The following is a 22,138-nucleotide window of genomic DNA, read 5'->3' on the forward strand; positions in this document are numbered from 1 at the left end:
GGCTGCTCCCTGAAAGGTGTTATAACGATACAAAAACTGAGCTACTTTGGACGTGTCTGCTGGAAAACACGACAACGCTGGGGGAGATGGAAGTCACAGGGACAAGAAGCAAAGGATGAGCTGGGTGGTTGGCACCGCAGGAGTAATGGTTCCTAACCTGGAAGGTACAGGGCAGAACAAATACAATCTATTAAGTAAGACCGTCTTCGTGCTAATCAGTAAAAAAAGTATTTGACAACAAACCAAAACATACACATTCATCACACATGAACAAAACAAAAATGCCATTGCAATTAATAGTACGTCCAGTCACCCGCAACGTCGATATATAATCGCTTGGCACCTCCGAGACATGCTTGAAACAAAGTTTTCCGCGTATTCACGTGGAAGACACCTTCAGATGTGTCGAGTTTGCGTTGACAGCTGTTTCAAAGTAAATCTTGCTTGCACTTGACGCTATGTTTCACGAAAAAAAGGTTAATAATCATTTTTTCCAATTTTGTAGTCACTTTACCGGTTGAACCATGTCCTTCAAAATCATCCACGTTTTTAACTAATTTAGGGCGTATTATCCACTTTTGTGCAAGTTACTTTGAGTTCCCCATATATGTAGACGCCGCGGCATGACTTATTTTCCGACCTTTAAGGTGGCCACAGAGGAACACAGTCTCAAAACGCCACGCGTGTCTCTTCATGTGTATCTCTGTCAAGAATGCAAAGTAAACTAATGCTTTATGGACATTGAATGAATGACAAGGGTTCCCCCTATTGGACTATGAAAGAACTAAGGCGATATCTTTTACCATCTGTGTGTAATGCAGACCACGCTTTTACTTAACAGACAGTAGGTGTACTTTAATACATGGGGTCACGGAGAGTCGGAATCGACTAAACAACTGGAGGGAGGGAGGTGAAATTATCGTATGGCATTATCGGCAGCCTGGTGAAAGTCTTTCTATTTGGTCCACTTCAGCGACTTGCGCGTCGTTGAAAATGGGATGAAATGATTCGGACAATACAAACATTCAATTCCCGAGCGAAGAAAATCTCGGGCCCGGCCGGAAATCGAACCCGGGATCCTGCGACCTAGAGACAACGACGGTAACCACTAGACCATGAGCTGCGTACCGGGGAGGGGAGGAAGTAATGATTCTCTTACACCTTGTGTCCTCTGCCATACTCCGTTCGGTGGTTTTGTAGAGTTTGGATGCGTATATACCGAATCGTTTGTTCTGAAGACTCCATGTCGCGATTTCTTTGCAAAACAGTCGAAAATGCCGAGACCGACAGCGGACTACATAACGCTTACCTAGGCTTCTCATTGTCCCAGTAAGTTCCTTGTAATCAAATGGCTCAAATGGCTCTAAGCACTATGGGACTTAACAGCTGAAGTCATCAGTCCCCTAAACTTAGAACTACTTAAACCTAACTAACCTAAGCACATCACACACATTCTTGCCCGAGGCAGGATTCGAACCTGCGAACGTAGCAGCCGCGTGGTTCCGGACTGAAGCGCCTAGAACCGCTCGGCCACCGCGGCCGGACTCCTTGTAATCAAGGAACGTCCGTGTGTCTGCTGCTTTGGAGAAGTGACGTGCAGCATTAATATTTCATTCTGGTTAAAAATTGCTGATTATCGCTAGAGTGAATGCAGCATCGATTACCGATAATGATGTCATTGTTGTTCTTAGGCCGCACTTCCACTACATTCAACTCTAGAGTGTGTTTTATTATGGGTAACAGAAATTTCATTTGAAATCGGATACTGCATGTAATAACTAAATGGCGACTGTCAAGTTTCTCCTTTCAATGAGTAATTGTATATTTGAGCTAGCTGCAGACAAACCCGGATGCCGCAGTCGGTAGTAGGTGGCGCTACCCATTTCTGTTTTGTCCAAAATTTTATATAGTATTTTCACTTTACGTTACGCCTACGCGAAGTGACTCAAGTGTTGAAGCAAATCGCAATGGTCTGATTTTAAAACTGAGGCCAAAAATGAACTTTAATAAATATGAAATGTCCGACAGAGTATTCGAGAAGAAGTGGTGGTCGTAGAAGATAATTCTGAATCAGTCATTCCGCACCAGCAAGCAATAAAAGAGATATCCTAAGAAGATGAAATACAGTATCACACGAACATGTTTTTTGTTAAGAAACTACTTACAAATATCCCTTGTAACAGCATATTAATTGTTTTGTGTACACTAATTTCTCCTCTGTGAATAATAAAAATTATTTGTTCGATAATATTCGGACATCGTTTATTGTCCGTTCCAAATAGGTTAACCGTGTAACTAATATCGTTTGATAATTCTTTTGATAATGTAACTGCAGCTTAGTTTTCCTGCATGTTTGATATACTAAAGGTGAATTTTTTTCTCATAGTACCCGAAGCACTGCCAACAACTGTTGCTGGGATCTCGGGCGAATTTTTGCGGCACGCAGCTACAACTCTAATTCGTCCCAAAGAGTTCTATGGAGTTTAAGGTCGGGGCTGACCGGGAGAATCCAACAAATCAACTCGATTTACTACGGAGCACTGTGCACTGTTCCTTTATTTTTGCACAGAGGGGTTATAATGCTACTATAGGTGTGCTCCGGTTCCGAAGCGTCGCCGCAGCGTGACTGTTATGAAATATGCTTTAATGGACACCGAAATTCATTTTTACATTGATGAAAAACAAAACCAGTTCCCTGTAATGCAGGTCCTTTACAGTGCTACCACCTCCACACACTCTCTTGGCAACGCAGTCCAGTAAATAACGGTCACTAGTTGTTCCCCAAGCTCGTCCATGCCCATGTGAGTGACACGTAATGCACAATGACTCATCTGTCCGTACACTCCCCTTCCACAGTTCCACAGGCCAGTGACGAAGTTGTTTGCGCCATTCGAAGTGACGTCGCTCATTCGTACTCGTGATCGCTGGCTTCCGGACGACTGCAGCACAATCTTTAGAAGGCGAATGCTATACGCCCCCTCCGACGGATTTATTTGAACTCTGTACCGGAGCAGCAGACAGAGCCATCTGCGGTAGGTGACAAGGACGTCTGACGGTATAGGCTGCTACAGCCCGCTCCAGACTTCTCTTGTTCTCTTCAGTTAATTTTTTTGGTCTTTCAGAGCGATGAGTGATGTCTGCAGTTTGCTGACGTTTCCACTTCATAACAGCATTGCCAGAAGTCGATAGGGAACTTACATCTCCTGTGAAACACCCTATGGTCCTTTACAATCGTATCCCATTCGAACTCGCTCATTTCCCGCCGTAGATTTGTTTCTAGAGAAAACGTATTCGGAACGTGCTTACAATTCCATACACTTGGATAGACAGCTCGACGACATCTAATCCGCCAATTTGATGTACTTGAGACTTTGGACATAAAAACCAGACAAACAATTAGTCATCGCCGGGAGACATCGCGCTAAAATCATATAACACCGCAGCCAGCCTCGATAATGGCCTGAATTCGGCAAGGAAGTGTGTCCAGAAGTGCCTTGAGGTAAACCACATCCTCTATGTCCTGTTTGAAGGACGCCATGGTTCTCAGGGATAACCCGTACGGTCGGCCGATTTAATACCAGTAGATCTCTTTGTGGGAATATCTAGAGAGCCCACAATCTCAAATGACTCCAAACAGCACAATGGGGGAATCTTGTAGCTCCTTGACACGAGCAAGTTTAGATGTCGCTTGCGGGTCGTTTAGAAGGCGCATTTAGTTGTGCATTCAGGACATTGGGCACTCGTTTGAACACCTTACTTAAATGAACATTCCGCCACCAAAACATCCATCTGAACACAGCCGGTTATCTATAGCATGTTGCATTAATCCTTAAATGGTTCAGATGGCTCTGAGCTCTATGAGACTTAACAAAAAAATGGTTCAAATGGCTCTGAGCACTATGGGACTCAACTGCTGAGGTCATTAGTCCCCTAGAACTTAGAACTAGTTAAACCTAACTAACCTAAGGACATCACAAACATCCATGCCCGAGGCAGGATTCGAACCTGCGACCGTAGCGGTCGCGCGGTTCCAGGCTGAAGCGCCTAGAACCGCTCGGTCACACCGGCCGGCTTCATCCTTAAACGTCACTAATTAAAATTGATGTCACTTCGATTCGAATTGGTTTGTACGCAATTTAAATTTGTCAGCTCCATGATAGAAAAAATAATTGTCTGTTTAAAAGATTGTAGCTCGTTATTGTAACTCTCTGGGAAATAACTAAATGAACTATTTTCATAACTCTGCCCAAGGATTAACGTCATCTTCTCGTTTACCCATGTAAATAAATATTGCTTTCATATATTATTTTGTAAGTTACAGAGAAAAGCACTTTACCTGAAACAACCTATATATTCTGTTAAGAACTCTGTTGTCACTAATTCCTGATTTGTAGGCAGTTGCGTTAACCGCTGCGCCATCCGGACGAAGCATTATTGCAGTTTCGCTGACCATCTCGGCACACCTCCCGGGCGACACACGTTCCCACCGAGCACCACCTATCCGCACGTTCTCCACGCCCGCTACTCTGAGATTCTCACAGGAGGTCGAACATAATTGTGCATTCGCACTGAAAGTGGTGGATTCATTGCCCATCGAGGCGAAACAATTATGTGAGTACGTGTAGCATCTGTTCTCTCGGACATGCCACGCGTTCATATAAACACACAGTGATCTGACTCGATCCTTGACTTCACTTTCTGTAGTGAAAATATTATATGAGACATGTAACTAACTATTTTACAGTCATTGCTGCCCAGGCGTAGAATTGTACAAAGAAGTGGTAGAAAAATCGCCGATCGTATCCTGCATGACAAAGGTGAAATGCTGAAGCGGTCCGGTACAGAAATCGTAATAAATGGAAACTGTGTATAATAAAAGTAGACATTTATTGTTGCTATTGTTTTAAGCAGTGTGCCACCCAGCAGAGTTAAACGTGACGTTCTTCCGTTGTAGGCTACCTCCTGGTACCTAAATTCCATTGTATGTTTCCACCATCGCTATTGTAGCTACTGTTGTGCGTTGCAGAGGGATTTTAATTAGTTTTGTCTTATATCTTACATACCAGACTATCAGTAGTGTTACCTCAGAGGACGTTACTGAATGACGTATGTGAAATGTACGATCGTAAGTAAACGTTGATATCTCGATAGCAGCGATTTCGCTGCATACATTCTAAATGTAGATTACTATTTGCAGAACAAGGCAATGATGATTTCCACAGACGAACAGGCCTTGGAGACCAGTCGCTTTCATGTTAACTTAAACGTCTACAGTGTTGCTTTCAGTACACTGCTGAAAAAATTCGGAAACTTACAAAAATATTTAGTTTCATCGGACAAGAAACGACATCCTAGTTTTAGTTTGCTGTATGAATTGCATTAGTAATAATTACTGCTGATGTATTGAGCAAGAAAATGAGAGGTCTTTCGACCAAGTTCACATAGTTTCTTCGCCCACAAATCAGGCGGTGGACGTGTCAAAATAGTCCTACCAATAGTTTCAAAGCCACAACATGGCGACCGATTTCTTCTTTTTCTGTCGTTTGGCTGGGTGCCAGAACTGACTTCGTAGCTGCAGCACGCGTGAGGTAAACGTGACCACGATAACGTCGTCCACTTTTGTACTGTTATGAACACTATTTATCGACACAGTTCGCTTTTACATATTGTGCTATGTTCGTAACTTCACGTGTGCTTAGGACTTGTTGTCGTGTCGAAAGCAATAAGCAGGGTTAGTATGATGAATTATTCTTTTCTGCCCCTGTGCAAATACGTGAGAGATGCTCTTTGGTTTAAAAATGAAAACAGAAACGAGAGTCCAAAGGAAGTTTTGAGTATTTGCAAGAAAGTTGGTAGCTATGCCGAAACCGGGAGGGGACGAATGGTTGAGATTTATTTATACATTCACAGAAAGCACCAGTATGACGTGCTAAAATCACTTCACCAGAAACTCTACCAGTAAAAAGATGTGGGCAGGAACCAATGAGATATCGGATATCATTTTGTGCAGCGCTGTGTTCAAAGCGTAAACTCAGATTGGCCATGTCGATTCCAGGTCCTACTGCAGAGTAGAATAGTGTTACGAAGCAGGCATAAAAGTTTACATAGGGTCGAACGTTTATGGAAATCAGTGCTGACCTTTTGAAAAAGTTATTAAAATTGTACAGAAAAGATAACCAAAGTTTTTGATATTGCTTTGTCCATTGGCACGTTCCGTTATATTGCAATTGGGCATTGTGACACCAGAATAAAATCTTTCCCGTTTTGATGGCTTCTGTAGACATGGTTATGACTGTCTTTTCAGGCGATGGCACCTAATGTTGAAAGGATCGAAATAGATTACAAGATATTTTAAATTCGACACTATGTATGCAGGAAGTTCAGGAAGTAAGTTACGTGCGTCACCCCGTTGATCACTGCGCAAGAAGGTGGCTCAACGTCAGAAGAGTGTTCCGTGTTTCCTGGAGACACAGTTCTGCTGCTCTACCGACAGCAGGTGTAACACGCTGAGGGAGTCCAATAGCTAGAAGTGTTCTCCAAAGTTGAGGTATGGTGGACCGAACGATTCTTTTGAACAAACCGTCTAAATTGTGCACGGATTCACCGTGAAATTCTGACGGTATATGCATAAAATGCTGTGTCGTGTCCAACCATAGAGAAATGGTGCCAACAATTTGACCAGTGCCGCACAGATGTAGGCGCTGCTGATGAGAAAGTCCACAACTCTTATTTTACTTTGCGATTTCCATCTTCTCGGTAAACTGAAAGGACGTCTGGGGGAAAGAGATTTTCCAACGATACGGACGTTCACGCAGCGGTTGTCTATTGGATGCTTGACTTCTGTCGACGAGGAACTGAAAGAGTTGTTTACAGACACTTGGTGACTGTTGGCAAAGAGTGTCACATAGCGGTATCACTTTGAAGGGTAGTGCAGCACTTAATAACTCTAAAAATACACAGTAAAACATGTTTATATACTTCGAAAAAAAAAAACTCCCACAGCTATTGTTAACATTAGTTGATAATGAAGCTGTACGGTGCCATGTAAAGATTTATTGAGATATTATAGGTTATCGCTGAGAATGGAAGAATATGATTACAGTTTTAACGGTAAACGTTTGGAGCATGTCACATCGTTCATGTATGATGCAAAGAAATTATATGAAAATGGGAAGAACAGGTAAGTTAAGAATTAGGATCGTCGAATGCAAGACTTTGATTTCCTGAAACGGTGCGTTCTGCAAAGTGAATCGCATACACGACACAAGTGCTACCAATTCTTCTGTCCTCTTCCATAGTTTTGAAAGGCGGAAATCGAATGAATTCTGAGCAGTGCTTCTAGAATCGTAACATGTCACTGTAACCCGTGAGAAAGTGGATCAGACACACTCGAGAAATTTGCATGGAAATCTTCAGAAGTAAGAAATCCTGCAGAGGAAGTTTTGAGAACCGATGCTTTAGTATGTGCCACCGAATATGTCGGGTACAAACCGTAAGATTAATATGAGAGAGATTAGCCGCGTACACATGCATATATACAATCAAAGACAGACGAAGATTGCACAGTAATTCTGAATGCTGAAGATTAGATGGGTAGATCACATAACTAATGAGGAGGTGTTGAATAGGATTGGGGAGAAGAGAAGTTTGTGGCACAATTTGACTAGAAGAAGGGATCGGTTGGTAGGACATGTTCTGAGGCATCAAGGGATCACCAATTTAGTATTGGAGGGCAGCGTGGAGGGTAAAAATCGTAGAGGGCGACCAAGAGATGAATACACCAAGCAGATTCAGAAGGATGTAGGTTGCAGTAAGTACTGGGAGATGACGCTTTCACAGGATAGAGTAGCATGGAGAGCTGCATCAAACCAGTCTCAGGACTGAAGCCCACAACAGCAACAGCAACAACAACATCGAAATAAGTGACCACAGGGTAGAAAAGCAATTGAAATCGCTCAACAGAGGAAGGGCAACTGGATTTGACGGGGCACCATTACCATTCTATATAGGGTGCGGCAAAAGAATTTACCCCTCTTCTAATAGCAGTGTGCCATAGATCTTTGGAGGAGCGAAGTGTTCCCGATAATCGGGAAAAAGGCACAGTTGATTCCCGTTTTTAAGAAGGGTCGTTTACAGACAAACAAAACTATACGCCTCTATCTCTGAGGTCGGTCAGTTGTAGAATTTTGGGAAATACTAACGTATTCTCACATTTCCGGAAGCCGAAGGGCTCCTCTGTAGGAACCAAGATGAGTTCCGAAAACAACCATCGTGTGAAACCCAGCTCGCTCTGTTCGTCCACAAGACACAGAAAGCGGTAAATACAGGCGTCCATGTAGAAGCCTTGTTCCTTGACTTCCGTAAGGCATTCTGTACCGCTACGCACTTCCGCCTAATGAACAAAATACGAGCGCACGGAATAACAGACCAATTGTGCGACTGGACTGAAGAGTTTCTACCAAACATAACACATCATGTCATTCTGAACGGAGAGAAGTCTTTAGGAGTAAAAGTAACTACGGACGTGCCCCAGGGGAGTGTTATAGGACGAGCTATATATATAAATGAGCTAGCAGATAACGTCCGAATTTCGGAGGCTTTTCGCGGATGATGCTGTTGTATACAGCGAAGAGGCGACGCTAGAAAATTCTTACGAAATGCAGGAAGACATGGCGCAGGGAGTGGCAATTAACCCTCAGTATAAACAAATGTAGCGTACTACGAATACATAAACAGATAGACCCCTTATTGTATGATTAAAAAATTGCAGAGCAATCAGTGGAAGCATTTACATTCATAAAATATCTAGGTGAATGGGTACGGATCGATCTGCAGTGGAACGACCATATAAAATTAATCGCGAGTAAGTCAGATGGCAGACTGATTACATGTTCATGTTGTAAGCACTAAAGTGTTACAGATACGATCAACCAACTCCAGCGGCAGACACTGCAAGAGAGACGTTCTGAATCACAGTGTTGTTTTCCTGTTAAAGTTCCTAGAGCGAACGTTCCTAGAAAAATCAACAAATATATTGCTTCCTCCTACATATATCTCGCGGAGAGACCTAGAAGATGATAAAATTAGAGTGATTCGACCCCACACAAAGGCTGACCGGCAATCGTTCTTTCCGCCAACTACTCGCTAATGGAACAGAGTAGGGGGGGAAGTGACAGTGGTTCCGAAGCTACTTTCCGCAATACACCGCAAGGAGGCTTTTTGGTGACGAATCAAAATTGTATTGCTACAAGGCGATGAAACGTTTCCTGTGGAACAAGAATGACGAAAAATGTTGTTGCTAGCGCAGAGCCACTGCCGTGAAACAACTTACAAATATTCACTCGAGTTCTAGACAGAAATGTAAGCGTCCTAATCCATAGCCAGTACATTTATTGAGGTGAAACTACTCTCCAGCAACAACCTATTATATACCGAATGCTATTTCATCTCCAAACCCGCTATGCACATTATCGAGCTGTTCCAGGACCTCCAGGTAGCACTTTAAGACGACTTTTTAGTTCTCCGCTGTTATACTGCACATAGAGCAGTAAGAGCCCTAAACACGACGTAAAAGAAAAGCCTTCTCTAACTCCTGCTTATACAGATTTAACAATAGACACTAAATAGGCCGTCAGAGGCCGTTCTTCAGCCAGTCTCCAAATCACACATTGAGCGTCGGGCCCTTGAACGGCCATCCATATTTAGGCTTTCCAAATGGTTCAAATGGCTCTGAGCACTATGGGACTTAACGTCTGTGATCATCAGTCCCCTAGAACTTAAAACTACTTAAACCTAACTAACCTAAGGACATCTCACACATCCATGCCCGAGGCAGGATTCGAACCTGCGACCGTAGCGGTCGCGCGGTTCCAGACAGTAGCGCCTAGAACCGCTCGGCCACAGCGGCCGGCTAGATTTTCCATCATTTGTCAAAATCACTTACGGTAAAACCTAAGAGGTTCCTTTGGATGGTTACTCTGAATGGGCACAGCCGAAGTTATTCCCGGTTCTTCTCAATTCCAATATTGCACTTCCTCTCTACTGGTCTCGTCGTCAATCGGCCGTTAAATCCTAATCTTCTATCGTTCTTTTTCATTCCATATCTCACGTTCTCACCGAAACGGCATACTGTGTACCATGATTCATATTGCATTACACATCTATTTTCTTCTTCGCGTGAGGTGCCACTGCCGTGAAATTATTAAGTGTTAAAATCATCGTTTCCACCATGGATTTATTTGCAAATTTCTGTTCATTGCATTACCCAGCCCCATGGGTCAGTTTCATTTATGAAGGTTTCAATTTTTCTACCGTGTTATCGAGGCATACACCATGTAATGCACTTGACTATCTATTCTCCGTGTGGTTGGCTGCCAGGCCACAGCAAAACAAGACGGCTCATACACACAAATTGGCCGTGTCGTTTACAAACGAAATTAATTATCGTAATAAATTTAGGGAACTCATCGAAACATCTATATCTATGTAGATGTTCCATCACATTGAAACTGCTAACATAATATATGTAGTCAAGTTCCTCCCACATTCGACGTGTAGGTCTGTTCGAAGGCACTGTTGATGCGAGGTCGTCGTAATGGCAGAAGTGTAGCAGACACTGGATCTTTCACACAACACACACGCTGCATGAGATTAACTCTTTGGTACTTAGATGCCATAACAGAAATATCTGATCTTTCTTCTTTTTCCGAGTGATTGAACGGTTTACCAGTGCTACGTTTAAGAATTCGCGAGATGTTTACATTCTGGATTTTTGGCTTGTGACATTTGCGAATTTTGCAACATGTCCAGGTACTCGTGTCTTGTAATGCTCACAGACTCCATCATCGTCGACGGGACGTTACAGTCTAATCTTGTTTCCTTGTAAAGGCGTGTTCCACAGAAGAAGAGGACTGAGGGCTTAATCTTCAGAGTATGAGATCGCACTGAAGACATTCATTTCTGATTGGTCGCAAGTGTATTGCACGATAGCGTGGGGATTTCCTATGTCACAAATTCGTATATTGTGTCCACATATCTTTTGAGCCGGCCGCGGTGGCCTAGCGGTTCTAGGCGCTTCAGTCTGGAACCGCGCGACTGCTACGGTCGCAGGTTCGAATCCTGCCTGGGGCATGGATGTGTGTATTGTCCTTAGGTTAGTTAGGCTTAAGTAGTTCTAAATTCTAGGGGACTGATGACCTCAGATGTTAAGTCCCATAGTTCTCAGAGCCATTTGAACCACACCTTTTGGAGTGACTTGTGATTAAGGAGTGGACCCACGATCGAGAACAGTCGTTACGTGGTTTCCGTAAATGTTTTGTGCAAAATGCCTGGATGGTTTCTTTGAAAACTACACGGTTAATTTCCTTCCCATGCTGCTTTATGCTTTGTGTCTAATGACCTCAACAACGACAGGAGCTCGCTTCCTAATCTTCCTTCCTTCCTTCCATCGTTTGCGTAAGATCTTCCAAAAGATCGTCTGTGCAGTGTTCAGCTCTCCAGAAACCTAGTAAAGTCGACCACTTTCTTGATCGCTGTCAGCAGTTGGTGTCCCCTTACAGAGGCGTCCCGAGCTGTGATCTGTGCGTACTATTGCCGAATAGAGTTATCACTCGCTGCGTCTTTGTGATACCTCGTTACAAACTATCATTCTACTATTAGAAGAGTATGATATCAATGAACGACCAAGCCTTTACGAGCGTGTGTCGACAACTTTACGAGAATTAATCATAAAGTTTTAAGTGTCATCTCTACAATAAAAATACATAATTAATTTTTCGTTCGTATACAAACACGTAATTGTAGTCCCAGTACATATTGAAATTTTCGCGTCGTAGTACCTTAGCACGCCTCTAGACAATCCAAAACAAAATTTTGCAGTCCAGTAAATGAGCCGCTTAAATGAGTACGGTACAACTGTCGTTCGGCTGAAATAGTTCGACGTGGTTGCGGTGACAGACTGATCTGTTCGCGTGGCGCGAGGTGTAGCCTAGGTTGAAAGCTAATAATTTGTTTGGGAGTCAGCGAAGCCGATGAATGTGAATGCTAAGTAAAGGTTGTGGTAAGATATTGCCAGTAGCGTAGCCTAATGTTTACGTTCGCGCCGTATTTAATCCATCGATTTCAGGCGAACGCTAGTTGTCCGACACATTTTAGTTTCTCGTGTCTGCTGATAAAGTGGAGACAGGCCACAGCATTTTGTTGTGGCTCCACTAGCAGCGTGCTACGGTTCTGTAACGCGGGGATTTCTATGTGCACAGCACTGCAAACACGTAGCTGCAAACAAACAAAAAATTAATTACGAAAGTTTATTTTATCGAAACGACAATTTAAACTTTTTGTGAAAACCTACTGTTGTTAACTGGTGCTACGCTCTGATGACAGAAAGTAAAAACTGCGGGACCAAAAAAGAACTGTTTCCTTATTAGATCAAACTGTGATATTTTGCAATATTACTTTAAAAAGTATAGGTACTGTATGTTGGTTAAATAGCTTCATTTGTTACAACCTTGTCTCATCCGGCTGTCGACAACAATCTTAGCAGGCGAAAGAGTTAAATATGGTTCAAATGGCTCTGAACACTATGGGACTTAACTTCTGAGGTCATCAGTCCCGTAGACCTTGGAACTACTTAAACCTGACTAACCTAAAGACATCACACACATCCATGCCCGAGGCAGGATCCGAACCTGCGACCGTAGCAGTCGCTTGGTTCCAGGCTGAAGCGCCTAGAACCGCTCGGCTACAAAGGCCGGCGAAAGAGTTAAACTGCATCAGTAAAATGTCGGCATTAGGTGTGAGTATGTTATTGTCAAGTCGACCTATCCTAATGCTGTTTTATAAAATAGAGGATCTACGGCTTATGATCTCATTTGTCGCCCATCTCCAGTCGTTTCCTTGTTTTGTCTCATATTCGTGCTACGGGTTCGAGTGCAGAATGTTATATGACGAGTGCCCACTCTTGCTCTGCGGTCGTCTTGAAATAGGATCAGTCGGTAGTATTCGTCGAAGGCAGAATGAGGGAGTCTCGTAGAGCCAGCGCAGAACAGTCAAACACGAAAATTATGTCAAATTTCATTGTCAGATTAATTTCAGTATATCCATTTGCATCTAATATTGTTCGCGTTCTTTTATTTCGAAACTCGATCAGCTCACAACCAGGGAAATCAGTGAGAAACCTTCGTCGCAAAAGAACAATGGTCAACAACTTACAGTGGACGCCCAATTCAGAAGCGATAAAGAGTCGTCCGCAGATACTTGCGACGGTGTCAGACTAGTCGGAAGCTTTTCTCGCGGCTGGTGCTATTGGTCTGTTCTGTCATTGTATATAACTGCGGAGAACGGCATTCACAATTTGCCAGCAGTCTCTCCTAAATGAAAGGGAGAGCTGAGATTGGGAAGTATCTGGCTAACTAGTCGCCAGTTAACATGCCAGGTGTTAGTTAATTAGTAAGTTAGTTAGCATGCAGAACGAATAGAACGAATCAGTTTACTATTGTAATACAATTTCACAGTGATAAACATGCCAATATGGTGATAATTTATCTGGCTGTCATTTACATTAACCGATTATATGCTCATGAGGTCGATAACGACCCTGCTGCGATCTGACAAGGTCAACATATTATTCCCTCTGGTCAGGTCAGAAGAAGATGTGTGCTTATCTAAAAATAAAACTATAAAAATATGCCGCAAACGTAACGTATATTTGCATGACAAATGCTTTGCAGAGTTTCATGCAAAGCGACATTATGTTTCGTGTTCCCTACTTATCTAATATGATCAATTAATAGTTCATAACTTCTAATAATAAAGATTGATTATCAGACACTTAATAATAACGCATATTAGCTTAAAACACGTTTTATTTTGATTATTCTTGTTCCACAGTAGTGACGATATTATGTGGCAATGGGGTTATTGTCAACCCACTGAAAAAAAAACTCCTTCAGAAATCAAAGCTACAAATATATGTTTCAGCTGTTGCCTGTGATCACTAATAAATGACATGTGCGAAAATCATAAAACTCTGTGTTAAAATGAGTTCTGGACATATACGAATTACTCATAAAATATCTTTGTTTTTATTTATAGTGATTTTGAAATACTGCGGTAAGGAAGATGCTGAAGTTTAGATGGGTATCGAATAACTAATGAGGAGGTACTGAACGAATTGGGGAAAAAAGAAATGTGTGGCACAATTTGAATAAAAGAAGGGATTGGTTGATGAAACACATTTTAAGGTATCAAGGAAGAATCAGTTTCGTTATGGAATATAAGGGGTAAAAATTGTAGCAGACACAGGCTTGAATTCAGTAAGCAGGTTTAAACCGATGTACTGTAGGTTGCACCAGTTATTCAGAGATGAAGAGGCCGGTACAGGATAGACTATCATGGAGAATTGCCTCTAACCAGTCTTCGGGCCAAAGGCCACAACAACATAGTGATTTAAGCTGTAGGATGTATATAACACACACTTTATGATTACATTTTCAGAAATTATTTTCTGGGTAGTCGGAAATGTCTAGCATAAACCTTTTCAGTTTGTGTTTGCAGTTAATTTAATTACTTCTCAGATTCTTCGCATCACTAAGTAAGTGTGAAAGATTTTTATGACTGAACCGAACGGGGTAGCGCAGTGGTTAGCACGCTGGACTCGCATTCGGGAGGCCGACGGTTCAAACCTGTCTCCGGCCATCCTGATTTAGGTTTTCCGTGATTTCCCTAAATCGCTGCAGGCAAATGCCGGGATGGTTCCTTTGAAAGGACACGGCCAGTTTCCTTCGCTGTCCTTCCCTAATCCGAGCTTGTCCTCCCACTCTAATGACCTCGTTGTCGACAGGACGTTAAACACCAATCTCCTTTTCCTTTTATGACTGAATAAGCCAGTCCTTTCTGTGACACATTAAGGCTGACTGATGGGAATAATAAATACTTCAAATGTTACATTTATGAATGTAGCTGTTGTTTTTGTATTGCGATTGACTGTTAACAACATATTATTACAGCCTTCTGTGCAACAAACATTTTTTTTTTTATCGTCGCTATTCGCAGTGTGTCCCTGACATTTCAAAAGGCATGTTCCCTCCTCCCATCCTCTTCGCCAGGAGACAAATTACGTGACGTCCTGCTCCGAAGATTTGTTCAGAAACTTTTATAGGTGGCAATGGATTAATTCTCTTCACGGCTACATATGGGTGGCAAACCTCGCGATGACCCTCGAGACAGGGCTAAACTTCTCACAACTCCACAGTCATTAATTACAATCTCTGTATCTATGTGCCCTCTCGTCGGGATTCCGAGATACGATTAGTGGATTGGAATGTGTACGCCTGTAGCATTTCATAAACTGTCTCCATCTAGGTCCTAGGAACTTTTGTCGATAGCCTCCACAACAGCAAAAGAGGAATACAGTTCATAGTCAGTAGGAGGGAAAAAAATCACACAGTAACACCTCACTCCAATTTCCGCGATAAAGATTGTAATTTATTAGCTGCAATGAAACCTTAAACCTCCGGAAGTCCGTCTCGTTCATTAAAATACTGCCGTTCAGCTCGTTATTGTACTCTACATCATAAGCTGAAGTCTCTGCTTACTGTGTATGTGTTTGTGCGTGCGCGTGTGCATGCGTACGTTTACGATGTAAACAACGACACTCACCTAGAAAACGGGGAATAGTTCAACCATAAATCCAAGCCAGCGCATGGAAGCGCACTCTCTGATGATCGCAGTTTCCCGTACTCAAGAAATAATTTGGCTGATCGTGAAGGATGACTCACTCCGGACTTCGCAGGACACCACTTCTATACCCCACGGGGATTATCAGCCGACTCCTCGATTTCATTAGCCCCAAACCGCTGCACGAAATTGTTTAACATTTGACCCAGTCGATCACTCTCAGCAACAGAATTTAGGCATTTCCATTGGCAACTTCTCGCCAACGGTACTAGCATTTGCTGCAAGGCAGTAAATTTCTTTACAGCGAGTGTTGGAAAACACTGACTAATGGGAAATCACAAGCTCTTAAGCGAGCCTAGCCGGCTGGGATTGCGATCCTTTTAGGAAAGTTAAGGATAGACCCTCTCGTCGTTTCCATGCCGGAGAAAGTGTCCTTCCCTGGATGCCGGAAACCGTCTCTAGCGTGCACAATAGGCACAAGACGAGAGCAAGCGCTTGACGATATGTTCCAGATACTGACGACCTGCTTTACTGAATTCCGTCCAACTTTCGAACGCAATGCAGCAGCGATTCTGCGTGGCATGAATTCAACAAGTCCTTGGTAGGTTTACGGAGGTCTGTGGCACCAGATGTTTACGCACTGGAGACGCAATCATCATAGTTTATGGGTTTCTGGTCGTGGCCACCGGGCTAGCACTCGACATTGTCCCAGGTGTGGGACCATCGGGCCTGCATCAGGTGAGTTTGGCGGCTAAGACATCAACATGAGCTCACTGTCATGCTCCTTAAACCACTGTAGCTTGTTTCTGGCCTCACCTCATGAGCAGTTATCCTGTTGGAAGGTGCCATCGCCGATGGGGAAGACATAAAACATGAAGGGATGTATGTGATTCGCAATAATGTTCACGTTGTCCTCAGTGTCATGGTGCCTTCGATTACTACCACGGGTCCCGTGAAAGCCCAGGTGAATGTACTTCATAGCATAACATTATCCCCGCCGACCTTTGTCCGTGGCACAGTACTTATTTGGGGGACCTGTTCGCCTGGATGACGGAGTATCTGGCTTACGACTGATCGATCGACCTGCTGTAACAAGAAACGTGATTCATCCGATCAGGCGACATTTTTCCGTTAATCCACGGTCCAATCTCGGTGATCCCGTGCCAACTGCAATCATAACTGATGACGCTATTGGGTTAAAATGGGAGGAGTCGTCTGCTGCGTAGCTCTAAGTTCAACAATTTCGACTGAATAGTGTGCTCCGAAATACTTTTGGCCCTACCACCGTTCTTGTCTGTCGGCAGATCTGCCGCAGATTGCCGCCTGTTTTGCTTTACGTAGCGGGAAAATCTCTGACCTGCATGTTCTGTGATGACCAGTGGACGTCCAACACCTTGTAGCCTACTCGAGGTTTCACCATACTTCAACCGTTGTCATTAGATTCTCACGACAGTAGCACGCGAACAGGCGACTAGCCTCGCCGTTTCTGAAATGAAATGTTCATTGTCGGACACCAGGCCATAACAATCTGTCCTTTGTCCTTATCGCTTATGTAAGCGAATTTCATTTGCGGTTCTTATCATCTCTAGAATGATTCCCCGTTCGTTTCTGCTCCGCGTATGCAGGGTGTTCGGAAATTCGCGTTACAAACTTCTAAGATTTGTAAAGGAGAGTGAGTACATAATATTTTGAGTAGGAACCCATATCTGCCATTTGAAAAACGTGTTTGTTAGGTAGTTTTGCAACAGAGTAATCATGGTGGGGGAGGGGGTGCTTTCGCCTGATTGGCTGATGTCATTTGACGTCTGTCTTACCTCTCTCAAATGGTTCGAGACTCATTCACGTGTCTACTAGTGTTAGAGGCGGTATGGAGTGTTGGAGGTGGTATGGATGTAATTGTTGGTCATCCGCAACATACCAGACGGTGCTCGGAGCAACATCCGTTGCACACGCAATTGCTCTTGTATTCGTTGACGGACTTCAACATGATGCAGTACGGCCTCTTCCAGTTCGGGTGCGGAGCGTCTCCTTGGAGCACCACAGTCACACCTGCTGAAGGTGAGTGTACCCCATTGTCGAAGCCGTTGCGTAATTGTGGCGAAGAGGGTACCCAATGGAGTCGAATGTTGTGCATATCGATCTTGATAAAGGCGACGAGCAGCTCATCCTTTATCGTGAGCTTCGCCATACGGAAGGATCTTGTCGCGTGTATTCTGCAAACGTGTACTCATCCATGTTGCTCGAACACTCACAGACGTGTGAATGAAGCTCGAACTGGGGATCAGAGAGGTAGGACAGACGTCAACTGACACGAGCCGATCCGACGTAAGCACCCATGACTACCCTGTTACAGAGCACCCATCATGATTACCCTGTAGCAGATCTTCCCATACAAACATGTTTTCAAACGGCCGTTTCCGGACATGGTTTCCCATTCAAAATATTATGTACTCACTCCTCTCTACAAGTCTTAGAACTTTGTAATTGGAATTTACGAACATCCTGTACACTTTCCTTACTGCGTTTCGTGCCTGCAACGTCACCAGGCGAAATACAGTGCAGCAGTGGGCAGTGTTGATAATGTTTTGGATTGTTAGTGTACGTCCGACAGGAAATACAACTGACCCAATATCGATCCCTGATGCCATGTTGCTATCGACTAGACTCTAGACGATGGTGAATTAGTTCTTGTACAGTGTAATAAATTGTGGCTTGTTTGCGAACATTTTGTTCTGGTATTCACAGAGGCTTCCGAGGCACCGGCGGACCTGAACCAGAGGGTGGTGTTTCGCGCCCCTTCCAAACCGACGCCGGCGGCCGAGCCAGACGGCGGTGGTAGAGGGAGTGGCAACAGCGGCAGAGGCGGAGGCGGCAGTAGCAGTAGCAGCAGTAGAAGTAGCAGTAGCAGCAGCAGCAGCAGCAGGAAGCGAGTGGCGGCCGGTCCAGAGGGGCCTCAAGCCCGGGCTCGGCCCCGGCGCGCTCCTGCCTCCACCAGTCTGCTCAGCTTCGGGGACGGCGACGACCAGGAGGTAGAAGACTGAGCGCACAGCTCGCGGTCCTCACTGGCCGGAGGCGGCGCCCATCCAGCAGCGCAGCCTCCTCTGCCGCCCAGCGACGCTGTCTCCTCTCTGAGGCGCGGCCGAGCTTCGGTCCGTTCGTCAGCTTTCATCTTTGCTGCAGGTACTACCTTCGCAGCCAGTCCCCTCGTTTGTGCTCCGTAGTACTCTCTCTTCTACAATACGTTCTTTTTTATCAGCACTCATAGCCTACGATGATCTTCCGATTTCTCTTACCGGTACAATAGTCCTAACAGGATAATTTAAGTCACATAAGTAGTGAGTTTATTTGTTTATTTATCCTTGTAGGATACGTCCAATTTTTTCACAGAACAAGTATTTCAACACATCACGAAATACACTCACCACTACATAAAACGTATACATATTAAAAGCAGTTATGAAGAAAAAAGACAGCTACACATCAATATTGAAGCTCTTAACCCCGTTCAACTTGGCTGATAGTTATGATTTCATTAAGCCAATCCTACTATCTTGACAGTATGACAAATCTCTCTGATGAGCTGCTGACTATTTACGGATGAACCAGTGACTAACAGTTTTCAACAAAAATGAAAGCACTGACCAAAACTCTTATTAAAATCCTTAGGGGCAAATAAATACAAATCGTATCTGCCCATAGTTAGATATTTACTCCTCATTACCATTCGGTTTTGCTGATGCTACTGTAAAGAGACAATCGCTGTGGGAAATAAACTGCGTATAACAAAAAAATGAGAATATTTATTATCCTTCCTTGACAAACTGCTGTACGTTTCCCTCGTATGTGCAGATTCACATCGATTTACGATTGATTGTGCCCGGTAGTTTCCTGTCCCTCCCTCCCTCATCCTCCGCTCCCCTGTATTCTGAAACATAAACTTGAGAGAAGCTTCGTGTATAAATACCAGGTTGGATGTGAAGCGCGACGAGTTGTGTAGCTGTAACTATTCATGTGAACTTTTACAGTTTTAATTGCTGCACTGTCCTAAAAATCCTATTTTCGGCCATCTGCGCAACATCTGATGTGTTGTAGTTTCTTGAACTTAGATTTTCATTATCTTGAAGTATTCTGTTCTTGAGCTCCAGTAGTGTGTGTGTGTGTGTGTGTGTGTGTGTGTGTGTGTGTGTGTGTGTGTGTATAACACTGACCGCCTTCGCCGACAGCTTACATTTGAAATCACATTTACAGCGCTAATAGACTGTTATGATTGCTGTGTTTTGCACTAAATTTCCCTAAGTAAGAAACTTCAGGAAATATTGCGACAAAAATGAGTTATAAGCACATTGGTTCAAAAAATAAGTTGTAACTGGAGGTCTCACAGAAAAGTGAGCTACCTTCCTCAATTCAGTTGAACGCGATGGAGCACACCACAGAAGGATGCATTGATCAGCACGAGCGTCGTCACGATTCCTCTTCCGGCCGTTCATATTTGGGTTTTCCGTGGTTTCCGGAGTACATTGCTGTGCAGCTTCTCTCTTAGTTTCTCCAGATTCTAGCAAAGGTAACAGCGTTTTTTATCAACGAATGTGCGAATTCCTGTGCCCAGACCTGTGGCAGTCCAATTTTCAAATGCTGCACCACGGTTTCTGTGTGTTACTCGTAACAAGTCTGTCTATACGCTAAATATTCTTTCTTATTTAGCTTGGATTCCATAATTTTGAAGGCTCTTTTAGCAGATAGTAAGAAGTGAATGCCGATTTCTAAGATAGAGTAAATGCAGGGTAAATACAATATTAGATTCAGAGGTTGATGGTGGCTTAGAAGACTTGAGATTAGACGATTAATCAACGTAGAGTGTAGAGTCTAGGATACTGGAGACATCTGGAAGAATATCACCCACACAATCACAAAGATATAAAGCCAAATAAGTACGACAATTATCACACAACCAGCTTAACAAGTCTTGCATCTCGACACCAGCACCAAGCGCCAGACACATTCGACAAAAAGGAGCAAGACTTAAGAAAAATCGGTACACTTGCATAAGCTATGTCGATATAGAAAAAAGTGTAAAACTTGAAACAGTACAAGATGTTTGAAATTGAAAGTTTCTGGTAAATTAAAACTGTGTGCGGGACCGGGACTCAAACTCAGGACCTTTGCCTTTTGCGGACAAGTGCTCTACCGACTGAGCAACGCAAGTGCGACTCAATACGACCTGTCCTCACAGCTTCACTTCGCCAGTATCTCGTCTGCTACCCTCCAAACTTCACAGAAGCTCTCCTGCGGACGTTGCGCAACTAGAAATCCTGTTGTGCTGGGGTAGCTCAGTCGGTAGAGCAGTTGCCGGCGAAAGGTAAAGGTTCTGAGTTCGAGTCTCGGTCTGGCACACAGTTTTAATCTGCCAGGAAGTTTCATAATAGCGGACACTCCGCTGCAGAAAGAAAGTTTCATTATGTTTGAAATTTTTAGAAAAATGTGTATAAGCTATACGAAGTGATGGGTTGGATAAGTTTGTACGAGAAGGAAAGGGGCAGAAGACTGAAAGTTTGTACAGTCCTGTGAAGAATATCTGTCTGTAGCATGGCCGGCCGCGGCTTACCAAACTTGCACGCGAGCGGTGTGTGCGGGCTGTGGGCTCTGCAAGGCCCGGCTGTCCCTCGGCTTTGCTCAGTCCTTCACGGAAGTATGCAGGACAGCGCGTCATTTGATTTAGTATTGCAGCGCGGTATTTTTCTGTCCGTACAACTCTCTTAAGTTTGGCAGAATAGTGGTGTTATCACTGTTTACCCTTCGCCATTTGTTCGTTGTAAGGGGGGGGGGACGTTCACAGGTCCAGTGGCTGACTGCACGAAAAAAAGGCAATCTTGTGATCTATCAAATGGCTCTGAGCACTATGGGACTCAGCTTCTGAGGTCATTAGGACCCTAGAACTTAGAACTAGTTAAACCTAACTAACCTAAGGACATCACACACATCCATGCCCGAGGCAGGATTCGAACCTGCGACCGTAGCGGTCTCGCGGTTCCAGACTGCAGCGCCTAGAACCACATGGCCACTCTGGCCGGCTTGTGATCGATCGTCACAAACCTTTAAAAATGAGTGGGAATTATACAAGGTAGGAATAACAGTTCTCAATATGCACCATGCACTCGTGTAAGCGACATTTACTGCAAATTTGCTATGAAACGACATTACAATGCCATGCAGGAAGAATTTAAATATTCAGCTGGCAACGAAAGAGCCAAAATTTACAAAGATCGACAGTCGGGATTAATCGTTCCCTCCATCAAAAAGCACTTTGTGCAAAATTTGCAGCCATGGAGCACGTAAATAAGTTTGTGGCACAAATAGTTAAATTTCTGAAGTCGTACACGTTGTTCAGTTGCTACAGTTTTCGATGGAAATGAACGAAGAAAATGGAGACATTCTATATTACTGCGAAGTATATTGGTCAAGTCAT

General features: G+C 43.7%; 1 protein-coding gene across 2 annotated transcripts in view; it reads left to right on the forward strand.

Moving 5' to 3' along the window:
• Positions 1-19,466, forward strand: part of LOC126457816 (uncharacterized protein KIAA1143 homolog) — a 306,991-nt gene extending 287,525 nt beyond the window's left edge. Inside the window, exons 3-4 of one of the 2 annotated variants that reach the window (XM_050094448.1) lie at positions 18,421-18,551; positions 18,582-19,466. In XM_050094448.1, coding sequence (XP_049950405.1) covers positions 18,421-18,551; positions 18,582-18,716 — 266 coding nt within the window. In that variant the 3' untranslated portion in view covers positions 18,717-19,466. Of the gene's footprint in view, positions 1-18,420 lie in introns of both variants that reach the window. The other variant, XM_050094438.1, reaches the window with a different exon arrangement.
• Positions 19,467-22,138: the final 2,672 nt, after the last annotated feature.

Source organism: Schistocerca serialis, chromosome 1 (genome assembly GCF_023864345.2).
Source record: "Schistocerca serialis cubense isolate TAMUIC-IGC-003099 chromosome 1, iqSchSeri2.2, whole genome shotgun sequence".
Lineage (NCBI taxonomy): Eukaryota > Metazoa > Arthropoda > Insecta > Orthoptera > Acrididae > Schistocerca > Schistocerca serialis.